This window comes from Helicoverpa zea, chromosome 11 (genome assembly GCF_022581195.2).
Source record: "Helicoverpa zea isolate HzStark_Cry1AcR chromosome 11, ilHelZeax1.1, whole genome shotgun sequence".
Classification (NCBI taxonomy): Eukaryota; Metazoa; Arthropoda; class Insecta; order Lepidoptera; family Noctuidae; genus Helicoverpa; species Helicoverpa zea.
The window spans coordinates 11507849-11528029 of record NC_061462.1 but is presented as its reverse complement, the minus strand read 5'-3'; the positions used below and the strand labels follow the sequence as shown (position 1 = coordinate 11528029).

General features: G+C 38.7%; 1 protein-coding gene and 1 long non-coding RNA gene across 5 annotated transcripts in view; one reads left to right on the top strand and one right to left on the bottom strand.

Annotated features, from left to right (window-relative positions):
- The window catches only part of LOC124634317, a 64681-nt gene extending 46192 nt beyond the window's left edge, over positions 1-18489 (top strand). For 3 of the 4 annotated variants that reach the window (XM_047169852.1, XM_047169849.1, XM_047169848.1), the window contains 10 exons: positions 68-263; positions 646-776; positions 2768-2895; positions 3230-3327; positions 3565-3620; positions 3855-4159; positions 4498-4554; positions 4642-4721; positions 12054-12142; positions 12424-18489. In XM_047169852.1, coding sequence (XP_047025808.1) covers positions 68-263; positions 646-776; positions 2768-2895; positions 3230-3327; positions 3565-3620; positions 3855-4159; positions 4498-4554; positions 4642-4721; positions 12054-12142; positions 12424-16427 — 5144 coding nt within the window. In that variant the 3' untranslated portion in view covers positions 16428-18489. The remainder of the gene's footprint in view (positions 1-67; positions 264-645; positions 777-2767; positions 2896-3229; positions 3328-3564; positions 3621-3854; positions 4160-4497; positions 4555-4641; positions 4722-12053; positions 12143-12423) is intronic. The other variant, XM_047169850.1, reaches the window with a different exon arrangement.
- LOC124634319 lies at positions 11171-11686 on the bottom strand. Its single transcript, XR_006984845.1, has 2 exons — positions 11342-11686; positions 11171-11232 (listed from the first exon to the last, which is right to left on the bottom strand). It is a non-coding gene; the product is annotated as an uncharacterized LOC124634319 (long non-coding RNA).
- Positions 18490-20181: the final 1692 nt, after the last annotated feature.

Genomic DNA, 20181 nt, shown 5'->3' with positions numbered 1-20181 from the left:
CCTACTTGTTTTATTTTTAATACAATGTAAACATGTAATTTTACTTACTTGAATGAAATCTCTCCAGGTTCAAAAGCAGTGACTTTCGCAACGGAACCTGTCTCCGTGTGCACGGGTTCTGAGCCCGCGTCGGCTAGGGCTTCGCCCCCGCCGCAGCGCTTCGTGGAGGACACGCCGCTCATGTTCTCTCGCTCCAGTTCGCTCGGATCGCTCCCTGAGTGCTCGCAGCAAGATGACCAGGGCTCTGTGGTGTCTGAAGTTAGGTAAGATACACAAGATATTTAGCTGTAAAGTACACAAGGTATATTTAATGTAATTTGAGTGCTGTTAACTTTTTTGATGCCAACAACGTAATTAACTCGATCGTAATAACGTATATTCGGATCACTCGGAACACTTTCCAACATATTCAAATAGTATAACCAACAGTCTTATAAAGTTTTCTGTCTTAAATATAAGTTTGAAACTAATAAAGCTTAAGTAAATATGGACTACCTGAAAAATTACATGAATAAAAAGTAAGTGTTAGAATGACGAGTGATAGGAAGGAATGGAAGCTGAAGACATGTTACACCGACTCCAAATAAAATTGGTAACAGTACAAGAAGAAGAAGAAGAAATATGACGTGTTTATCATTGTTCCAGCCGCCTAACATCAGGCTGCATCTCCCCGAGCGAGATCCCCGACTCGCCCGGCGCCAGCGCGCCGCTGTCGCCGCGCGCCCGCGCCGCGCCCGCCCCGGGCTCGCTCACCGCCATGTCCACGCCGCCACAAGGTACATTATCATCATCTCTAGAGCCTTTTCCCAACTATGTTGGGGTCGGCTTCCAGTCTAACCGGATGTAGCTGAGTACCAGTGTGCCACAAGGAGCTACTGCCTTTTTAGACCCAACCCAGTTACCCGTCCAACCCGACCGTTAGACTGGTAGCAGACTTACTGACTTCTGACTAACCGTAACGACTGCCAAGGAAGTTCAATGACAGCCGGGACCTACAGTTTAACGTGCCAGTACTTGCCTGACCTGGAATCGAACCCACACACTCACACGTTAGAGGGTGGTGCTTTACCCACTAGGCCACCTAGACTTATAATGGCGTCCACGGCGGATTCGGCCGATTTCGGCCACGGCGGCTGTTCTCATGTAAGGAGATCAGCCAACTGCGCAGGACATATTATAGTGCACAAGCATTTGCGCAGACACAGGTGCACTCACTATTCCTTCACTTTCATAGCCCGATGGGACGGCAATCCGACACGACTGGAGAGAGATCAGGCGCAGGACCGACATTTACAATAGCGTCAAACTTATAACACCCCATCGTTTTTGACGACGACCTCTGTGGCGCAAAGGTCACCAAGTCGGACTGCCGAATCTGAGGTCCCGGGTTCGATTCCCGGTTCGATCGACATTTGTGTGATGAGCATGCTTGTTGGTCGTGGTCTGGGTGTTACAATATGTATTTATAAATATGTATATATGTAGCTATATGTAGTTTATCAGTTGTGTTAAGAGGACGAATTGGATTTTTTGGCGCCAAGGATCTCAATTTTTCTCAGTAAATACAAAACGGATCAAAATACAACTTGGTTACCTGAAAGTTCATGATATAAACCTTATTTTGTTAGACGTAGAAACATGATTAGGTAACTTTTATAACAGAGAAAAATATATCAAACATACCTCTTTTTAAAAAGAGATTCACATATTATGGGCAAACGGGACCGATTTAAGCCTCTTAACTTTTTTAGTAGTTGAGTATATACATACTCTTTAAAATTGTAGAAGGATTTTTTATTAAATTATCATTTCTAAATAATAAAATTACAAAACCATTCTGTCGCTTACGACTTTTAGTTATAAGCTAGCGCGCGTATTGTTATCCTCGCCCCGCTCAGACGCTCCGACCCCTTTTGGCGCCTTAGATGCGCGTGCCGGTTATGGAATTATTGTTGACCAATTCGTCGCCTTAACACCCATAACACAAGTTAATTAATAACTTAGCGTGGGGCTAACCGACCGTGTGTGAAAAGGTGTCCCGACATTATTTATTTATTTATTTTTGCGTCGGAGGTTAAAAACAAAGTCGCTTACTCTGTCCCTATACCCATATATTATGTACAAGAACAGATAACAAAATACATGGTCTTTAACAATGTAAATCTTTTGCCTTTATAAAATATTTGTATGATTTTCGTTACTATACATGGTAGAACATAGACCTGAATTCTTCAAGTAAATAGGAACGTTAAAAAAAACCTGTACCGTCTTACCACAAAAACTTTTAAACGTCAGTTTATGCCTTGTCTAAAAAAATGTCAAATTATGACATTGACATATGGTTCATTTTGCAGCCAAAATTTTATTAGACAAGTGTAAAACAGGGTTTAAAGTTTTTGTAGTAAGGCCCGTAGAGTCTTGTCATTCTGATGAATGATTCGCAATCATTGACAAATAGAAACTGATTGTACCAGCGAAATTAATATAAAAGGAAATGATTATCTTATCTCTTACGTGCTTCATCAGTTAAACCGATTACATACAAAAATGTTTGAAGAACGTCATAATATTTAAATCGGAGAGAGAGTGCACCTGTGTCTGCGCAAATACTTGTGCACTATAATATGTCCTGGTGATCTCTTCAGAGAGACCAACAATCGGTCCGGTCGCCTATATTAATATTATATTTTTTGCTTTTCTTAGACAACAGTGACAAATATAGTTCAATATCGTATATCTACTAATCTATATTGTTTCAATTTCTCAGAGCCATGTGTAGGCTCGGTGTTTGAAGAGCGCGTATCCCGGTTTGTGGTGGAACATACTCCTGCGCAGTTCTCAGCAGCCACCAGCCTCTCCAGCTTGACTATTGATGATGAGCCAAAGTTGCCCAAGGTTAGTATCACAATTTTGTACAGTCAGGAAAGTAGGCTCAATAATTAGAGGAACAAGTTACCCTGCCTAGTCGGGGGTATAAGCCAGCATGAATTAAGGAATATTGATTTTAGAAATGGGAATAAATGTGTTCTGAAACTTGTCTCATACATTTTAGACAATTTAGACCTTAACTTCATATAGTAGGTTGATATGAATCTAGAATTGGCCTCAAGGTAGTGATTGGCAGGATTTCCAAAATTCGTTAGTTGCTGAAGTATTGTTTCTGAAAGTGTCCACTTCCTTGAAAAACTGCCAATATCAATTTTAAAAAATATTTTGTATTATTTTGCAGCAATCGTTGAAATTATTACCAAGACTCACACACGAGGAAGAGATCGACGCATCACCGAGCAATAACCCAGATGACGTATTACAGGACAACAGAAATAGGTACGAACATTTTCTTTGATAATGACGATTGATGATTATAACATCCTGTTATCCTTCTTCAGGGCTCGTAGAAAGTTTCTCCACTTCTTTCAATCTTGAACAGCGAGTATGATGTGCTTCCAACTGAGACCAATCAAACATTGCCTATACATAGTTGCACTTTATGTTTTTTGTTAAACTTATATGGCCAGGCTTAGAACCAGCTGTAATTGAATATATCAATGTTTCTTTTTTCAGACACCAAATGCGGACAATGCGGTCGTCGAACACAGTTCCTATTGAACCTTTGAGAGGTAAGATATCTTGTAAAAGAACTAGTTAAAATATATTAGAAACCAGCTCTCAGTTTTCATCCTCGTCCAAAGAGAACTACGTATTTTGCGCACCCTGATGAAAAGTGACTACTTTGCTATAGAAATAAATAGAAGATTGAACTTTAGACTAAATTCCAAGGTAATACCAAAATAATGGCTTTACTTGCGCATTTTTAATGTTTAAAGTATATTAATATGGTTATTTTTTTCTAGGAACTCAAACCCCAGGCGAAGTATGCAAAGTATACTTCACAGAAGACACACCAGCCATTTTGTCGAAAGCCGGCAGCAACTCCAACCTGTCCGCTCTGTCCATCGACTCTGCGCCCGCGCCGCAATTGCACGACTCACGTGATTTGCACGAAGAAAGCGATTTGCACGACTCACGCGATTTGCACGACTCACGCGATTTGCACGACTCGCGCGATTTGCACGATGCGCATGATACGTCTGATAGCTCGAATTTGAGCGATGCGGGTGATTTGTTAGAAGAGTGCATACAGAAGGGTATTGCTAAGGTAATTTGTTATAAGATCAATAATATTCAAGCAATCCTTTGATATATTGAAAAATGTTGTTGGTGCTAAAACAGAGTTGGCATCTTTAACTGCTTTTTTTTTTTCAATTTAACATTAATAATTACTTTATTTCTTTACTATTTGTGCTAAATTGTTTCTAAGTAAATTCTATTTATCTGAAATTCGGAAGTTTCGATCTAACTACATATTTTTTTTTAATCTCAATAAATTGAGTTATATTGCAAAGAAAAATCTGAATAAAAAAAAATATTTTATCGCAGAGGATTATTTTACATATGTATGCGTAAGTAAATTTTTTATGTTTTCTTTATTTACAGGTGGTGAAGAACAAAGGGCCGACTTCTGACGTCAACTCGTACAGAGATGAAGTTTACGTAAGTCGATATTATTTACTAGTGAAATATTTGAACCTATTCTGCAACTTGTACAGTGAAATAATGAATGATTGTGTATATTTACAGAGATCCCTGCCACCATACTTGCGTTCTTCGACGGAGACGGTCAGAATGTCTCATGAGTTCGCCAGGAATGTTCGGGACAGGTGAGCGATATACACATCAGTATACTCGTATAGTTATCGGCACGGATATTGAGCTCTCGGCGGAAGAGTGGGGATCGCTTTGCACACTGTACACATAAGGTAAGAAACCAATAAATCGCTTCTGCGCAGGTGAAGGTCAGGGCTCAATATCCCTGCCGATGATTATACCTTCATGTTAATTTTACTTGGGATCGGCGCATGTCTCTTTCTTCCTTGCTTAAGACTGCGCCGAGCGAACACGGCGCGCGGAAAATAGGTATTTACTGCGGCGCTCTAGTCGTGTGCGTCGTTACGCACACAACGACAAGTTCGCTCGGTGGCCGCTTGCGTTGCATGGCAGAAGTGAGTAAGTCAGGATTTTTAGAATTTGAGTGACTGAGTGTAACTTAGAGTTTTTACATTTTGAGTGTATTGAGTGAATTGAAAAGACGAATAATGAATATTTAGACGGTTCTGTGTAGGTACATAAATCCGATTAATAAAACTAATCCTATTAATATTATGAACGTGAAAGTTTGTTTGGATGAATTTTTGTTACTCTTTCTCACGAAAACTACTGAACGGATTTGAATGATAAATCTCGAAATCACCTCCCAAGTTAAGAAAAATCGAAAATCACCTCCCAAGTTACTGTTGGGATCTTTAACCGCTGAACGTATAGCCTGAATTTTGGTTTGGTAGGTGAGTAAGTAGGTAAGATGGGTAGGTTGTTGTAATAAAACCAATCTGTAATTAAAAAAATCTTTAATTACCTGACGTAAAACAACTTGATAAGAATTTTACAAAAACATACTTAAAGCGCAGAGAAACGTGGTTAATTTATTATACAGGTTGTAACGGAGAGTTGTAGTTTTTTTAAAATAAAAATTGAGAAATCAAAGGCATTAATAAATGTCAAAAAAAAAAAGTTGATTTTCCAAATTTGTCATCAGCTGACCAAAATTTGTACCAGTAAAAACCAGTGAGAATACAATAAAAAGAAACTGTAAAAGACACAAGAATGTATCAACCTCATTCAAAAAATATAATAGTTATTTCCAACCACAAAGATACGTTACACAAAAAAAAAATGCACATTTGCATCTCGGACTGAAGACTGAACTTACGAATTTTGGTGCATAATGGAAGAATGTGTTCATGTGATTTATGACGCTTTCCTTTTGCGTTTTGTTATATCTTTAGATTCTAATTTTCGTTTATCTTTTTGATTGATTGCATCAAGAATATATTTAGGTTCCCTGATATCCATTTGCCTATCTAAGCGAGAATCAAGGATTTCAGGCAGTAAGCAATCAAAATAAAAAGCTTTCAATTTTTCTTCCATTTTACACCAAAATTCTTTGTCTTCCACAATTAGTTCAACCTTCATGTCTACTTCAGTCCAAACGGCAAATATACATGTTTTTCTTTGTGTAATGTGAAGTTGTCCTTGTGCTTGGAAGTACCAATCATGATTTTTATTTAGATTCATATTACCTTCCTTGTCTCTTTTCCAAAAAATAATTTTCTTTTCTTTTATTCCATCGTCAACACTCATGCCTCTGGCTGAATAAGGACACTTGATTTCCACAATTTTGTCCTCTTCTACAATACCATCCGGACTTGCTCCTAAAAATGGTAAATCTTTGTCTATAAATAAACCACACGTTCGTATGGGCATTCCAAGATATAGTTGTAGTTGTTCACGTGCAAGGTGTTCATTGTTTTGACCGTGTTTTATTGATTTCACGTGATCTAAATTTTTTTCAGTCACGATACTTTTGACCAAAGGGCCGCATTTTATAAGCCCTCGTTTGCACACTTTCCCGAAAACAGATGCCGTCAGCCGCAGTTTCCGTTCCTGACGCCATTCCATTGAAACGGCCTGCAAAATAGTTCGCCTTTCTAGTGCTTGGCGATCTTTGTCGGCTAACGTTATATTTTTCAGGTGTTCACTCTTGGAAAACTCAAAATCGGCCTCACTAATATCTGGTTTTTCGCAAGAATCGCCATAATTTTTGTCGTTCCCACTAATAGTAGGCTTATACGTCATTTTAGTAAACGTTTTGTGTACTCTGCGTTTTGCTGATGCCAATCTTTTGAGATTTCTCTTGGTTTCAAGACGTTTTACTAGTTTGTTTGGACTCTTGAGTAAAATTTTTTTATTCAGGTATGACAGTGGCTGTCTCGAATTGAATGAGACCACTGATGCGGCACATCGTCCAGCATACGACTGCCTGCCTGAATAATTAATTCTCTTTCCGCCAATGAACTTCGCTATGATGCTATTGAAAACTTCAGCAATGTTGCTATTTACGTTATGCATCAAGCTAGTAGCGTTATTCACTAATCTGGAAGTGAATTTTAATATGGCGGAAAATATAAAGCCACCGTCTTTACTTTTCATCATTGGTACCAGATTTTCTTCTGTCGTCAACTCCCCCTCGGTCAGTTTTTTGCAGTAGTAGGATTTGCATGAGCTATGATTTCCAAAGACGTGGTGTGGCCCGTTTAGCAAATCCTGCTTCAGTTCCAGAACTTTTTGAGAAAAGGATTTGTCATCTTGCGCATTTATATATTTTACAGCGCCAGTAACTGCACGCCTTAAACGCAGTATATTCTTCTGTACAGCTTTTCGGTACCTTAATGGGTAGGTTGTGTTTCTAGTGATCTCATCTAATTTTGTGCAGTAATTTCGCAATAAATGATTAGTGCATTCAATTTTTTCCACTAACATGTTGCCATACGGTTTTGATTTTTCTATATTTTTATGTGTACTTGCATCACCGTCAGCTATCAATCTTGAATAAATTAGTCCATGAGTGTCTTTTGAAGTTTTAAAACCTTCAACCAGAGCTGTTGATTCCATGGCACTTGAAGACCCTGTGTAATTTTTAAAGCAAACGTGTTCTGGAATCGCATTTTTTCTGTTTTCCGCTCTAGCACAAACCATGCAATACTTATTTTTAACTGCCATATATAAAACTTTCTTTGTCCTATAGCCTATTATTACTGCGGCACCCGACAAAGCATTGTAATTCTTGCGATAAGATCTTTTTGACCAGCAGCCATCAGCAACCACAGTAATCATCGGCACTCCGTTCAAATCTACTTCCCCGTTGAGAATAGCTAAATCGTACTCTTCTTTAGCTGCTTCCTCCATGCTTTTTTCTTTAGCTAATTCCCATAGACCACAGACCTTGGTATGGCACTTGGCGTATAATTTGTCAGACATACAAGGAATGTCAAGGGAAGCTGAAACCTGTTCTAAACCAGAAAAACCCGCTCCTATGGACATAAAACTGCTGACAGCGTTATCGTTCAAGTTGAGGTCTGTAGGGTTATCTGGTTTTTTACAATTTGTCAATTCTAGTCTTTTTCTACACATTCGGCAAGTAAAATAGAATTTCGATAGAAACCCTTTTTTTACCTCTTTAATAAGTTTTAAACAACTCAAATTGCAACCCAGTGGGGAGTTGTGATTTGCAATTTCTCGCAGTTGTTTAAAGAAATATGCGAAATCAACTATTCTATTTCCATGTATTATGATCTCGTCTTCATCTTTGATTTCTTCTTCTATCAAAATTTCTGAATCTGAATCCGTATGTTTTGGAGAATTCTGAAATGAAATAAGTATATTGTTAGTAGTCTCCAAGCTACAGGCAGAAACTAGAACTAAGACACGTTTAAAAATCTATCTAAGAACAATTAACTTACTTCGAGATAGTTGCATTGAATATTATCACTAACTGAAGGTTCTTCACCAATGTATAGGCAAGGTTCTTCACCAACGTGTTGGGGAGGCTCTCCATTGGTAGGTGTTTCCTTAAAAGTAATAAGTATAGTTTATGAGTAACTAAGAATATGATAGCTTATACATCATTTTTAGTATATGCGAAACCTAAATATAGTTTGTTCAGAATCAGTAACTGATTCTATTCCAATAATTTTTACACCATGTTATGTTTTTATTTCAACAATATATTAATTAAATTTTATTAAGTACCAGTTAATTACAATACAATCACCGTACGGTTAGGTACCTATTGCCAAACTATTATCACGAGTGTATAACACAGTAGACGCTATTTACGCGGGTGTACCGTGAAATGGGCATGTTTTTGAACAGACAACCTAACCTGGTTGTCTGTTCAAAAACATACAAGCACACACATTCAAAATATACAAGCTTATAACTTTGTGATTTTTTATGATACGCTTTTAAAACGTTTGTACATAGATTCTTTACACAAAAATGTTGAACACGTGTATCAGGTTTCGCATAAACAAAAAATAATGTTGTAGATAATCCATGACTCCTACTAACAACAGTCAACACGAATTTCTTAGAAAATTTTGGTCTGCACAATGCCGACAGTCAAGTTTATTACGGGCTTGAATAATAAAGCGACAAAAGAACACATCTGCGCTATTTTCATTAATTTTGGCAACTTAAATGGTATTTTTTATTACTTGTTGTCGTTATTGAGAGTGGATGTATTTTTATGCAACACTCGTTTTTGACCAAAACTCAAAGTTAAAACGTATCATAAATGTAACTTACGGTGTTGGAAGAATTTCCAGTTTCATTTTCTTTGTTATCATCAGTAACGGATCTCCTAAAAAACAAAACGAAATATTTTGTAACGGACCAAAGCTTCCAATAAAGTAAATTCGCAATAAAAAAAAAAATAAGAAGAAATTGTTCCATCATTGTGGAGTAATGACACCCTAAAAATATCTATTTTGGATTTTAAAACTTATGTCAGATTCGCAATCGCGACCCCCAAAAACCTATGACGTGATACCCATATCGAATGTTTGCTAAAAAGTAGCATCCACTATCTTGAATTTAAAATTAATGTCAAATTTGTAATCGCCACCCCCAAAAACCTATTACGCGACACCCATATCGAATATTTGACAAAAACTAGCATCCGCCATCTTGAATTTTAAAATTAATGTCAGATTTGCAATCGCCGCCCCCAAAAACCTATTACACGATACCCATATCGAATATTTGACAAAAACTAGCATCCGCCATCTTGAATTTTAAAATTAATGTCAGATTTGCAATCGCCGCCCCCAAAAACCTATTACACGATACCCATATCGAATATTTGACAAAAACTAGCATCCGCCATCTTGAATTTTAAAATTAATGTCAGATTTGCAATCGCCACCCCCAAAAACCTATTACACGATACCCATACCGAATATATGACAAAAACTAGCATCCGCCTTCTTTAATTTTAAAATTAATGTCAGATTTGCAATCGCCGCCCCCAAAAACCTATTACACGATACCCATATCGAATATTTGACAAAAACTAGCATCCGCCATCTTGAATTTTATACTTCGGCCGTTCAGAGAATGCGTTCCTGACACCTATCAGTTAGTCACGACTAGTGATGGGCACAACATAACACTGAGTTCGTTACCGTTCCTTCAAAATGAACCGCCGCATTATTTTAAGATTATTTTCGTTTTAAATTGGCGGAATCATTTGTTTTATATTTTAGTTATTTAAGTGGAAACCAAAAAAAGGTAATATTCATATAATAAAATTGTTTTATTTATTCTTTGTTACAAGTACATTGAATTGAATGTGCGAACAGAATATTAATCAGACTCCGATTTGCTTGAGGAGGTGGTGTCTTCATCATCATCTTCGCCTACATGTATAATTATATTATTATCAATAACAGAATCAATCCTGATATCTCGGTCTAACAAAAGCCGGGTAATCAAATAAAAACAGATCGAAAACACTTGAAAAACGTGGTCTATGCGCACGAAACGACAACGGACGACTGTTTTAGCGTCACAAAATGGCGGCCCATAACGCCATTTGGGGTTACCATTTTTAATCTAAGTATAAAAATGCGGTTTGGTCATAGTTTTATTTTTATATTTCATAAACGTTATAATTAAGTCTTATAGTTCATTATTTTCCAATTCTTAAAAAGAAAATCAAAACGTATTATTTTATATTATAACTGTATAAGAACAGATTACGATACTTGCCTGTTATTTTTAGCACAGCACTACAAAATATAAACCGCTGACATAACCTTGTAATAGCGCAGTATAGATTTAGAAAAATATTGTTTACCAAGTTATTTGACACTCAGTTTGGCACAAAATTATAACATTCATTGATTATTGATATAATAATGTTGTTTTAATGCTCCTCAATTGTTAAAACGGTAAACAACCAGCAAAAATATTTTTATCGTAACTGCAACGCCATTGCAAAGTTACGTCGTCAGTTCAATCGCGACGTGTCAGGAACGCATTCTCTGAATGGCCGAACTATAAAATTAATGTCAGATTTGCAATCGCCACCCCCAAAAACCTATTACACGATACCCATAACGAATGTTTGACAAAAATTGAAGAAAAGATTATATCCGCTATTGTGTTATAAAAAAAAAAAGAAATACGTACTTTTTCCGAGAACAATTTATTTTTCGTAAATTAGCGCCAACTTTCTTCTTATAATATTTTTCCTTAAGCTTTCCCATTTCACTAAAACAAAATTTTAAAAAATGTTACAAAAATATGCATTGAATAGTATAAATAAAACATAGATATGCACAATATAATAACAACACAAAAAACAAAAAATATGACTTACCTTATTCAACAGTTTGCGTTTGCGTTTGGCAAGGTATAAGTACACAATAGATCGCGAAGTATCGTAATCGGCGCGTCGCTTCCCGATGAGACGTGACCACTCTCCGAGCTCTCGTGGACGACTGAACTTTCGGCCGGTGTACGTTGCGTATGATTCAAAACAGGGCGCGCAGCGGCCCAATTTTAAACAAAATAATGTCTAAAATAACCAAGCTACATTTTCGAAAATGTTAAAACGACAAATTGTAGTATGATTATTATAGATTGATATGCATTAAAGTTTGTGAAAAAATGTAACAGTTTACTATCAAAATTCAACTAAATACGAACGTGCTATTTTAAGATTTTTGTCCATGTTTACACATTTTTCTTATTTTAACTAGACAATAATTATAATTTTTGCCAACGATGAATTGTAAACACATTCATAGTGGTGCTCAATGCATATTTTTTATGGTAATTTTGATAATAGTATTGGTGATATCCCTTTAACTGTGAAGGCCGTTTTGTATTATTTTGCACTACGCAGTCTTAACTATCTGATGTCATTTATCTAGTCATCGTCTCTCACGCAATTCAATTTTTACTGTCCTTTCATATAATCCATCTATGTTCATACTTAAACGTTTCTCCATCCTAGTAAAAGGTAGGTAGTAATAATTGGCATTTCCATACGTACTTGTTAGGAAATAAATGCTAAATTGATGTTACAGTAGGTCGGGCAGCTCGAGTCCGCCGCCGCCGCTGCCGCCCAAGCTCACCCATGCGCCCGCGCCGCCCAGACCACCAGCACTTGATGATGGTAAGTTCTCAATTAAAAAAATAAGTACCTACGTAAAATATAATGAGATTAAAGAAAGACTACCTATATTTAAAAAAGCCATAGACCAAATACATTAAATAAAAACAAATACTAAGGTTTATTAATTAACGCTGACGTTCCAGGAGCGTGAAGGTTACTTTTCTGTTTTGTATGCATAAGTGACATCATAGAAAAGTTGTGCATGTCGTTATTAGTTTTTTGAGCCTAATGTAATTTTTGCTAATGTTTAAAGTATTTGAAAGTTATTTTCATTGTTGCAGGTCGGAGATATGAAAGTCGTCTACCCATCAAGAATGCAAGCAGCTCACGTGATCGACCACGAACAGCGGACGTAGCCAACCTCGCTAGAAACGACTCACTCTCTTCCCTCAGTCTCGATTCCTTCGGCTCGACCGACCGCGAGATATTCGAGGAAACAGTCAAAGCTGGCCTCTCCAGCGTCAATCCTAGAGCTAAGTACTGCACAGATGAACGTACCAGAGCTCATTCAGCCGAAGGAGTCGCCGATACTTCGCGAAGGGACCGAGTACCAAGGTCTTTAGACCGCGCTTCCATGAGGACGAGACATGAACCCGAACAGGGCAGCATTCGCAGCAGTCGAGCGAGACGGCGACGGTCACCGACGGGTACAGCAGCAAGGTTAGAACGTAGTACGTCATTGTCGTCGCTCAGTAACGAGTCGTTTGGTTCCACTGATCGGGAGGTGTTCGAGCGTAGCGTGCAGCGGGGTATGGCGCGAAGGCCTGAGGCGCGGCGCGGACGCTCGGACGACCGGCTGGAGGCGCGGCGCCGGCGGGGCGCGCTGGCGCGGGTGGGCGCGGCGCGGGCGCTGCTGGAGGAGGTGATCGCACGCGGCGCGCGCCGCCCCAAGACAAAAAACGTGCCCCCGCCGTCTGCGGGGCGCGCGCCCGCAGGCGGGGGGGACAACCGCGACACACCTGGCTCTGACCGCACTAGCGACACGCCTAGCCAACACCCGCGCGTAGCTAGTGACGACACGCGTAGCGACCACTCGCGCGTAGCCGATGACGTCACGCGTAGCAAGGACCACCTGATCCCGCTCCCGTGTGACGTCACGCGTAGCAATGAGCAGCTCGCGCCACGCTCGGCCGACACTACTCTATCAGATCCCGAGCGCGACCTCGACCGTTCCAACGAGTCCTACGCAGATGTTCCCGACGACTGGAGCGATGACGGCAAAGACCACGCAGACGGCGGCACTCTTACTCGACACTCCAAACAGAACAAACTCGAGTGGACAGACATTAAATACACCACCAAACCACTGGACGATATACCTCTACCAGACGATATCTCTAAACGTGACACCGACACGTGGAATGATAACACGTGTCCTGATGACGTCACCTTCCCAACCATCAGCGGTTCCGTACATATGGTGTCTTCCATCCGAAGCGAAGTAGCCGACCATAACACAACGTTACCCGACTTGCTAGAAAAAAGCGAGGTACCACCCACCATGGCGTTCTCAAGGCCAGACTTGACCAACAAACTGGAGTTGGATAGAGAAATACCTCAGTCTCCAATCGTCATGATAATGGATACCGATTTAGATGCTGATCGACTGATGTTGGACAGTGTACCTGAACCTAGTTTCACGTCCCTTGTCGATGATGGCGAGCAGAAGTTTGACTCCATTCTTTCGGCTGCTATTGAAAAGGAAGCGGCAAGATTGGCTGCTCAACTGAAAAGTTCTCACTATGGTATGGAGAACAGTGTAACGTCACTCACTTCCTTAGACCTTGACAACGTCAAACCGCCGTCGAACCTCGGCAGCTTGTTGTCACTCAGTGCATCAGGCCAATGGGACGAAACTTCCCAAATGTCGAAGAAATCCCAAAAGAGTAGGAAGAAGTCTCTCCCTGTAGCCTTGATGGTGAAACGAGCGCTCAGTAACTCCATGAACCAGGGCAGTTCCGAACATTTGGACAGCAATCCCGTCAACTTCCTCGACAACGTGAAGCCTCCATCAGAAATGGAGAACATTGACATGGAGAGCAGCATGATCTCCGTCTCCAGCATAGTGTCGGAAGTCGCGGAAGTCAGGGACCGCACTCCAATAGTCTTCGACTTCAAACAGCCTATACAAGACTTCCCCATGTGCAGTACTTTCACTAACGTCTTCCATGACCTAGACAAGGTTAACCCGCCATCATTGTTCGATGAAATTGCTGAATCTACTTTAGAACTTGAACCCACTACTGCACAACCAATGTACGACGATTGCGTGTCCACTTTAAATGTAGTCACTGATATTCCATCAGGATCTGAAAACTGTACGCCCATACCTTCTGATATGAGCAGCGTGGAATCTACGCCAAAGAGACAGAGAGATCCCAAATACCTGACTCCTAAAGAAAAGAGGCATGCAGCTAAGGACAGATATCAAACCTACACTATAACTGATACAGTCGCCGAAAACGACGTTGTACTGGAAGTTGAAGAACCATTCGTCACATGGACCAAGTCGGAGAGCGATAGATCCGACGAGTATGTCACGGCCACTTCCGAAATAAAGTCCAGAAGGAAATTAAGCGCCAAACAGAGGAGATTGGAAGACAGAGCTAGGTACCAAACTCAAACTGTTGATATTAACACCATAATGCCGCAAGAACCGCCGCAGAAAGTTGTAGACCCACACTTAGAGAGTTTAAAACAGCGGCTGGCGGCTAAAAAGACCATGAAACAAAAGCGAATAGAAGACGCTGAACGTTTCAGAACAAGGACGTTAAGTGAAGACATACCTCCTTCACCCACTTTCGTAACCAAAGACGCAAACTTCGAAAATGTCGAGACGACAACTGGTTACGATAGCTTGTCATCTAACGAGCTGAACCACCAACAGATATCGGATGACAGACAAGATGACGACGTATTCTCACGAGAAACTGACAGCGGGAACAATGAGGATGACTTCGAACTCAACTCCACACAAATGCAAACTTACACGAAGAGCTTCAGAAACTACTTGCCCGTCATCGAAAGCCCTGCAGCAGTCGACATGTGTGTCGTGTACAACCTAAAAAATATAGAAATGACCGCGTCATACAAACGCACGATACAAATGCAGTGTGATAAAAACCAGAACCCAAGCAGTAGTGACTTCGCGAGCTACGAAGGTGATAGTAATTCTGAAGATAAAGCTCATTCGGAGTCAGACCCGGAGACCTCCCGGCCTAAGCCGAAAATTATCAAACCCGCTCGACGTGACGAAAGTCTTGACTCCAACGATTCGCTTGAAAAGGAGAATGACGCTCCTAAAGCTATTAGAGGCAGAAAGAAGGCCATGTATGTGTCTCCATACAGGCGAAATGTACCCGCGGCTCCTAAAAAGCCCGCGACTCCGCAAACCAAAGTAGCACCTAAGAGTGCACCCCCAAAACTCACAAACCCCGTCAAAGCCCACACAAGTGCCAAAACGCCTAAACCTTCCGTTTCTAAAACTCCTAGTGCAAACACTTCCCCTAAAAAATCTCTTCCGAAATCCCCCACTAAGGTGCAACAGAAACCTATATGTATACCTCCTGTTGCCACCAAACCGTTACCTTTAGAACGACAAGGAACGTTCACGAAGGAGGACAGTTCTGTGCCTACTCAGGACTTGCCTGTGCCAGTCCCGGACAAAAAGACTGCAGTTCCCAAGGCAGCTAAGGCACCTACGCCGAATAAAAACAACACGTCTCCTTCACGACTTCCGCAGTTCAATCGTACGAGACCACCACCAGCTAAAGCTAGCCAACCCAAGCCTTCCACGTCTAGGGTCACTAAGAAACCCGAACCGACCATGAAGAACTCGCTTTCGAACCACAGCCTCCAAAGCAATGAAAGTGGAAAGACCATCACCATAGCTTCGAGAAGCTCTCGACAAGGCAGCACTTCTAGTGTCAATTCCATACAGTCTTCTAAAACTAACTCAAAAGACATAGAAAGCAAAATAGCAAGCTTGTGGAAGAAAGTAGAACAAGCAAAGAAATTGCCGGCTAAAGCTGAGAAAAAGGTTTGGATAGAAGCTGATAAGGAACCTCCCAAACTTATCAGGAGTTCGACCTTTGAAGGGCAGCCGAAGGCCTCTGTACCTTCGGCTCCTAAGCAGAAATCTGCTATAGGTATACGAGTGTCACAAATACCTAGTTTAAGGCCAAAAACTGTACCGAGCAAACCCGCAGGACCAGTGAACAGTGCTAAAAAAACAAATACTAGAGTTTTCACCAGGAAACCTGTAAATGGACAGCTAACATCTTAAATATTAATGTTTTATGGAGTTTTAATGTTCTTAGTGTTATGAGGTCTGCCAATCAAACAGCCGTATGACTCAGTGATATACAGACATAATTACGATGTATTAAATGTCGATTAATTATATAACATTTGACCTCATGATTTGTGAAACCAGTGAAATATAATGCATTGCAATTTTTTTGCTGTGGGGCCTACACACTGTTGTGTGAAACCGGTCAATTAAAAAGTAATATTGTAATACAATGCATTGACCTTCTCTATAGCAAAATATATGCATATGTGTGGGTGTTTCACACGTACACTAAGTTCTATACTGACACAATAGTATCTGAGTTTGATTACCTTGCTGGCTATACTTAGCTTCCTTTATTCTCAAAGCCGCATTGATTGCTGAAATAAATATCGATTAAAACAAGTTAAATAGGCGAACATTTACAAATCGAATACCCACATTATTGTTAATCTATTACAATAAATAAATTATCATAACACTTCAAATGTTTGACAAAATAATATTCTTATACTGGCTTACTTATGAATGTTGTCAAACCTTTGAGTGTGGTGCAGTGGTACAACTAATGTTATCGTCCAATATGGTTATTATAGGAAGGTTTATCGAATTCCTTTTCATCGAATATAAGTGCAATATTGATTAAGCTATACTTCACTAACCATCTTTCAGTTTGATCGAATAACCTTTCTGACGAGGATGAAAGTACCACTAGCTAAATTAACTTTAGAGATTAATTCTTGATTGTGAATTGTTCTGGAGAGTGAAATACCAGTTAGTGACCTATTTTCATTATTTCTTTTACATTTCTTTTGTATATTTGTTGCATTTATTCATATTTTAGAGATTATATGTTTGATTATCCTACGACGGATCCTATTATTTCGACTGCAATTTTAGTTTTATAAGGAGATATATTGAAAAACATAGTCACAATTCTTTTTCTACTGGCATAATATTATTATTTACTGTTATTTCGAGATCGATGAATAAACTACAACAATATATTTTAGAATAACCTATAGGACTTAACCCCAGGGGTTTTGAGTCAGCTTTATTGAAATCTATTATAGTTTATTGATATATCTCGATGTTTAATTATCATAAGTCGCGTTTTAACTGCCCGAAAGCGAAAATAAATGTCAACTTTTTTTGTAAAACCTTTTCCTAAATTCTATTTCCAGTTTCACACTGGATTTTTTAGTGGAAACATGATGTTTTCTTACTAGAAATACTACTGTGTGTGACTACTAATATTGTAAATATATCCCCGCTAAATTATAGTTAAGGTTAACCGTATGCAATTTGTATATTTTTTCATAAAATTAACAACGGAAATGTCGTTCGCTTTGGAGTAAATTGAGGCCTCGCCGCTCCGCGCGGCACCAGGTTACCTGTCCCGACGGGCAAGTCTCATTTTTACGTCTAGTCAGTATGTTAGATAAACGGGATAAGTAATTTTGGCGTAAGAAACGTAATTTTTACAAATGAAAGTGGATCGCATCGATTGTAACAGTAATCTTTAGGTTATTATTTAATTAACTGGCTTCCTGTAGTTAGATCGCATTTACGGTTTTCACTTAGGAAATATACATCGTTTCTGCAGGAAAATCGATACCTCAGTATTTGCGGATCTGTTTATATTATGAGCCTAAATTCTTGTAATTTAACGTTTAATCGCCAACATTTGCTTTTCTTTCATTCAGAGTAAATTATTAATTAAAATTGTACAAGTAAAACATATTTAAAGCATCTAAGCTAAGGGCACGTTTCCCTGACCAATTGCAGACGAATTCCATTACAGGCGCAGTGGAAACGCGACCTCAGTATATACCAATATATAGTTATACATTATTACCTAAATAATCATGTTTAAATGTCATGATTAGTACTGATTCCTTTATTATACGTAGATTAGTAGTCGCATAGATAATTTTCTTTACTATCACACGATGTAGCGAACGCATCAGTTTCATGTAATAAGCCAGTTTTATATAGTTGAATAAAATAGTTATAAGGTGCGTAATTTGATGGTAAATAAAGGATAATTACCGCATTTTGTGTATTATTTTTAACCAAGAAAAATATTCTCCTCAGCCACCAGTCACCAGTACCTTAAGAGTTCCAGTTTACTTGCTAATGTTTTTTTTTTTTTTGTAGATGCTAAGAAAATTCAGAGGGTTTAGAATTGTGCAAGTAAATAAAACATCAATTGAACTAGTCAGATTGTATAATGTAATGTATAAGGATCAATAATTAGTTCCATTCAGATTTGAGTAGCGTCCTACATAAAAGGAAAATTATCTTGCACACATCAAATCGTAGGTACATATTGATTATAGCAATAATATAACTGTAAAACCTATGTCCCTTATAATTATTCTGTTTAATAACGTACAAAATATATCAATGCGTAAATGTAAAGTTACATCGCAATAATAACAAAAAAAGAAATCTATAATTACTGTTATCCATGGAGGCATGCAGAGGTAGTTCGGTACATTACTTATGTATATCACCCAGACAGAAGAGTGTGAAAGTGCAGGCGGTCGCCGTCCACCGCTGTGTTACACTCCAACTTTCACACTTTTCTGCTTAGGTTTTTAGTTTAGTGCTAAATATATGATGTCCATCAGGATTGAGGAGCCAGTTTTTGTATCTTAATGAAATTTTGTACTTATTTAGTAGTACGTTAAAAAGTATTGTAGGCTCAATCTTGGAATTTGTAGTATAATAGTTCAAAAGTTATATGAACACAAAGGTGGCTCCTCAATCTAAATATTTGGACTGAGGAGCCACGTTGGAACACAGAAAGTATACGATGTACATTCTTGAAAATTTTGTATGATTTAGTAGTAATTGAGCGCAATGCGTACTAAAAATTGAACTCCAGTACCTTTAATATTTAAGAAGATACAATACTTTTAATGTGGCACCTTAACCCATACGATGAAAGTGTGAATTCCCATGAATCGTAAGTGGCAAATTCAAATTACACCCCATAAACATTTAGTAGTAAGTGTGTCTGAATTTGTAGTACATAAACAAAGTAGTAAAATTGAGTGAATTTTGTAAAAATACGTATTTTAAGTGGCTCCTCAATCCTGACGTTTCTGAAACGAGAAAATGCTTGGGTTACCTGAAATCGGAATGGAATTAAAAAAATAAAGACACTAACATTTAGTATAAATTTCTACTAAATATACATGCACAAATGAAAATTGTATGTATTCAATATCTGATAAAAAATCATCTTTTCCATTTTCCTTAGGACGTCGCTATTAAGGGTGACCATGTAATGTGAATAAAAATCAGGATAAATAGGTAGGGCGACAGATAAAGGCGAATATCTGTTTCATATGTAATGCTGTCATTATTAAAAAAAATGCGAAGTATCGAATTTATGGACAATGAAAATCAAATCCATTACCACTACGAAATACTAGGCAGTACGGTCGTAACATTTTAGCCTGCCCTAAGGGCAAAAAAAAAAACCATTGCAGGCGCGTTTTTTGAATTTGGAACATTACATCGCTCCAGCAATGTTGAATGGCAAAGCAAGTTTATTAAATACTTTATTAAGTAAGGTTATTAAATACTTTTGTATTTAATAATATTTTGTCATTCACGAGGCGGAATAGCCATAAATGCGTTTGTCTACAGAGGTTTCATAAAAAATTGGCGTCAAAGCTAAGAACTACCTATTTATCCTGATTTTTATTCACATTACATGGTCACCCTTAATGGC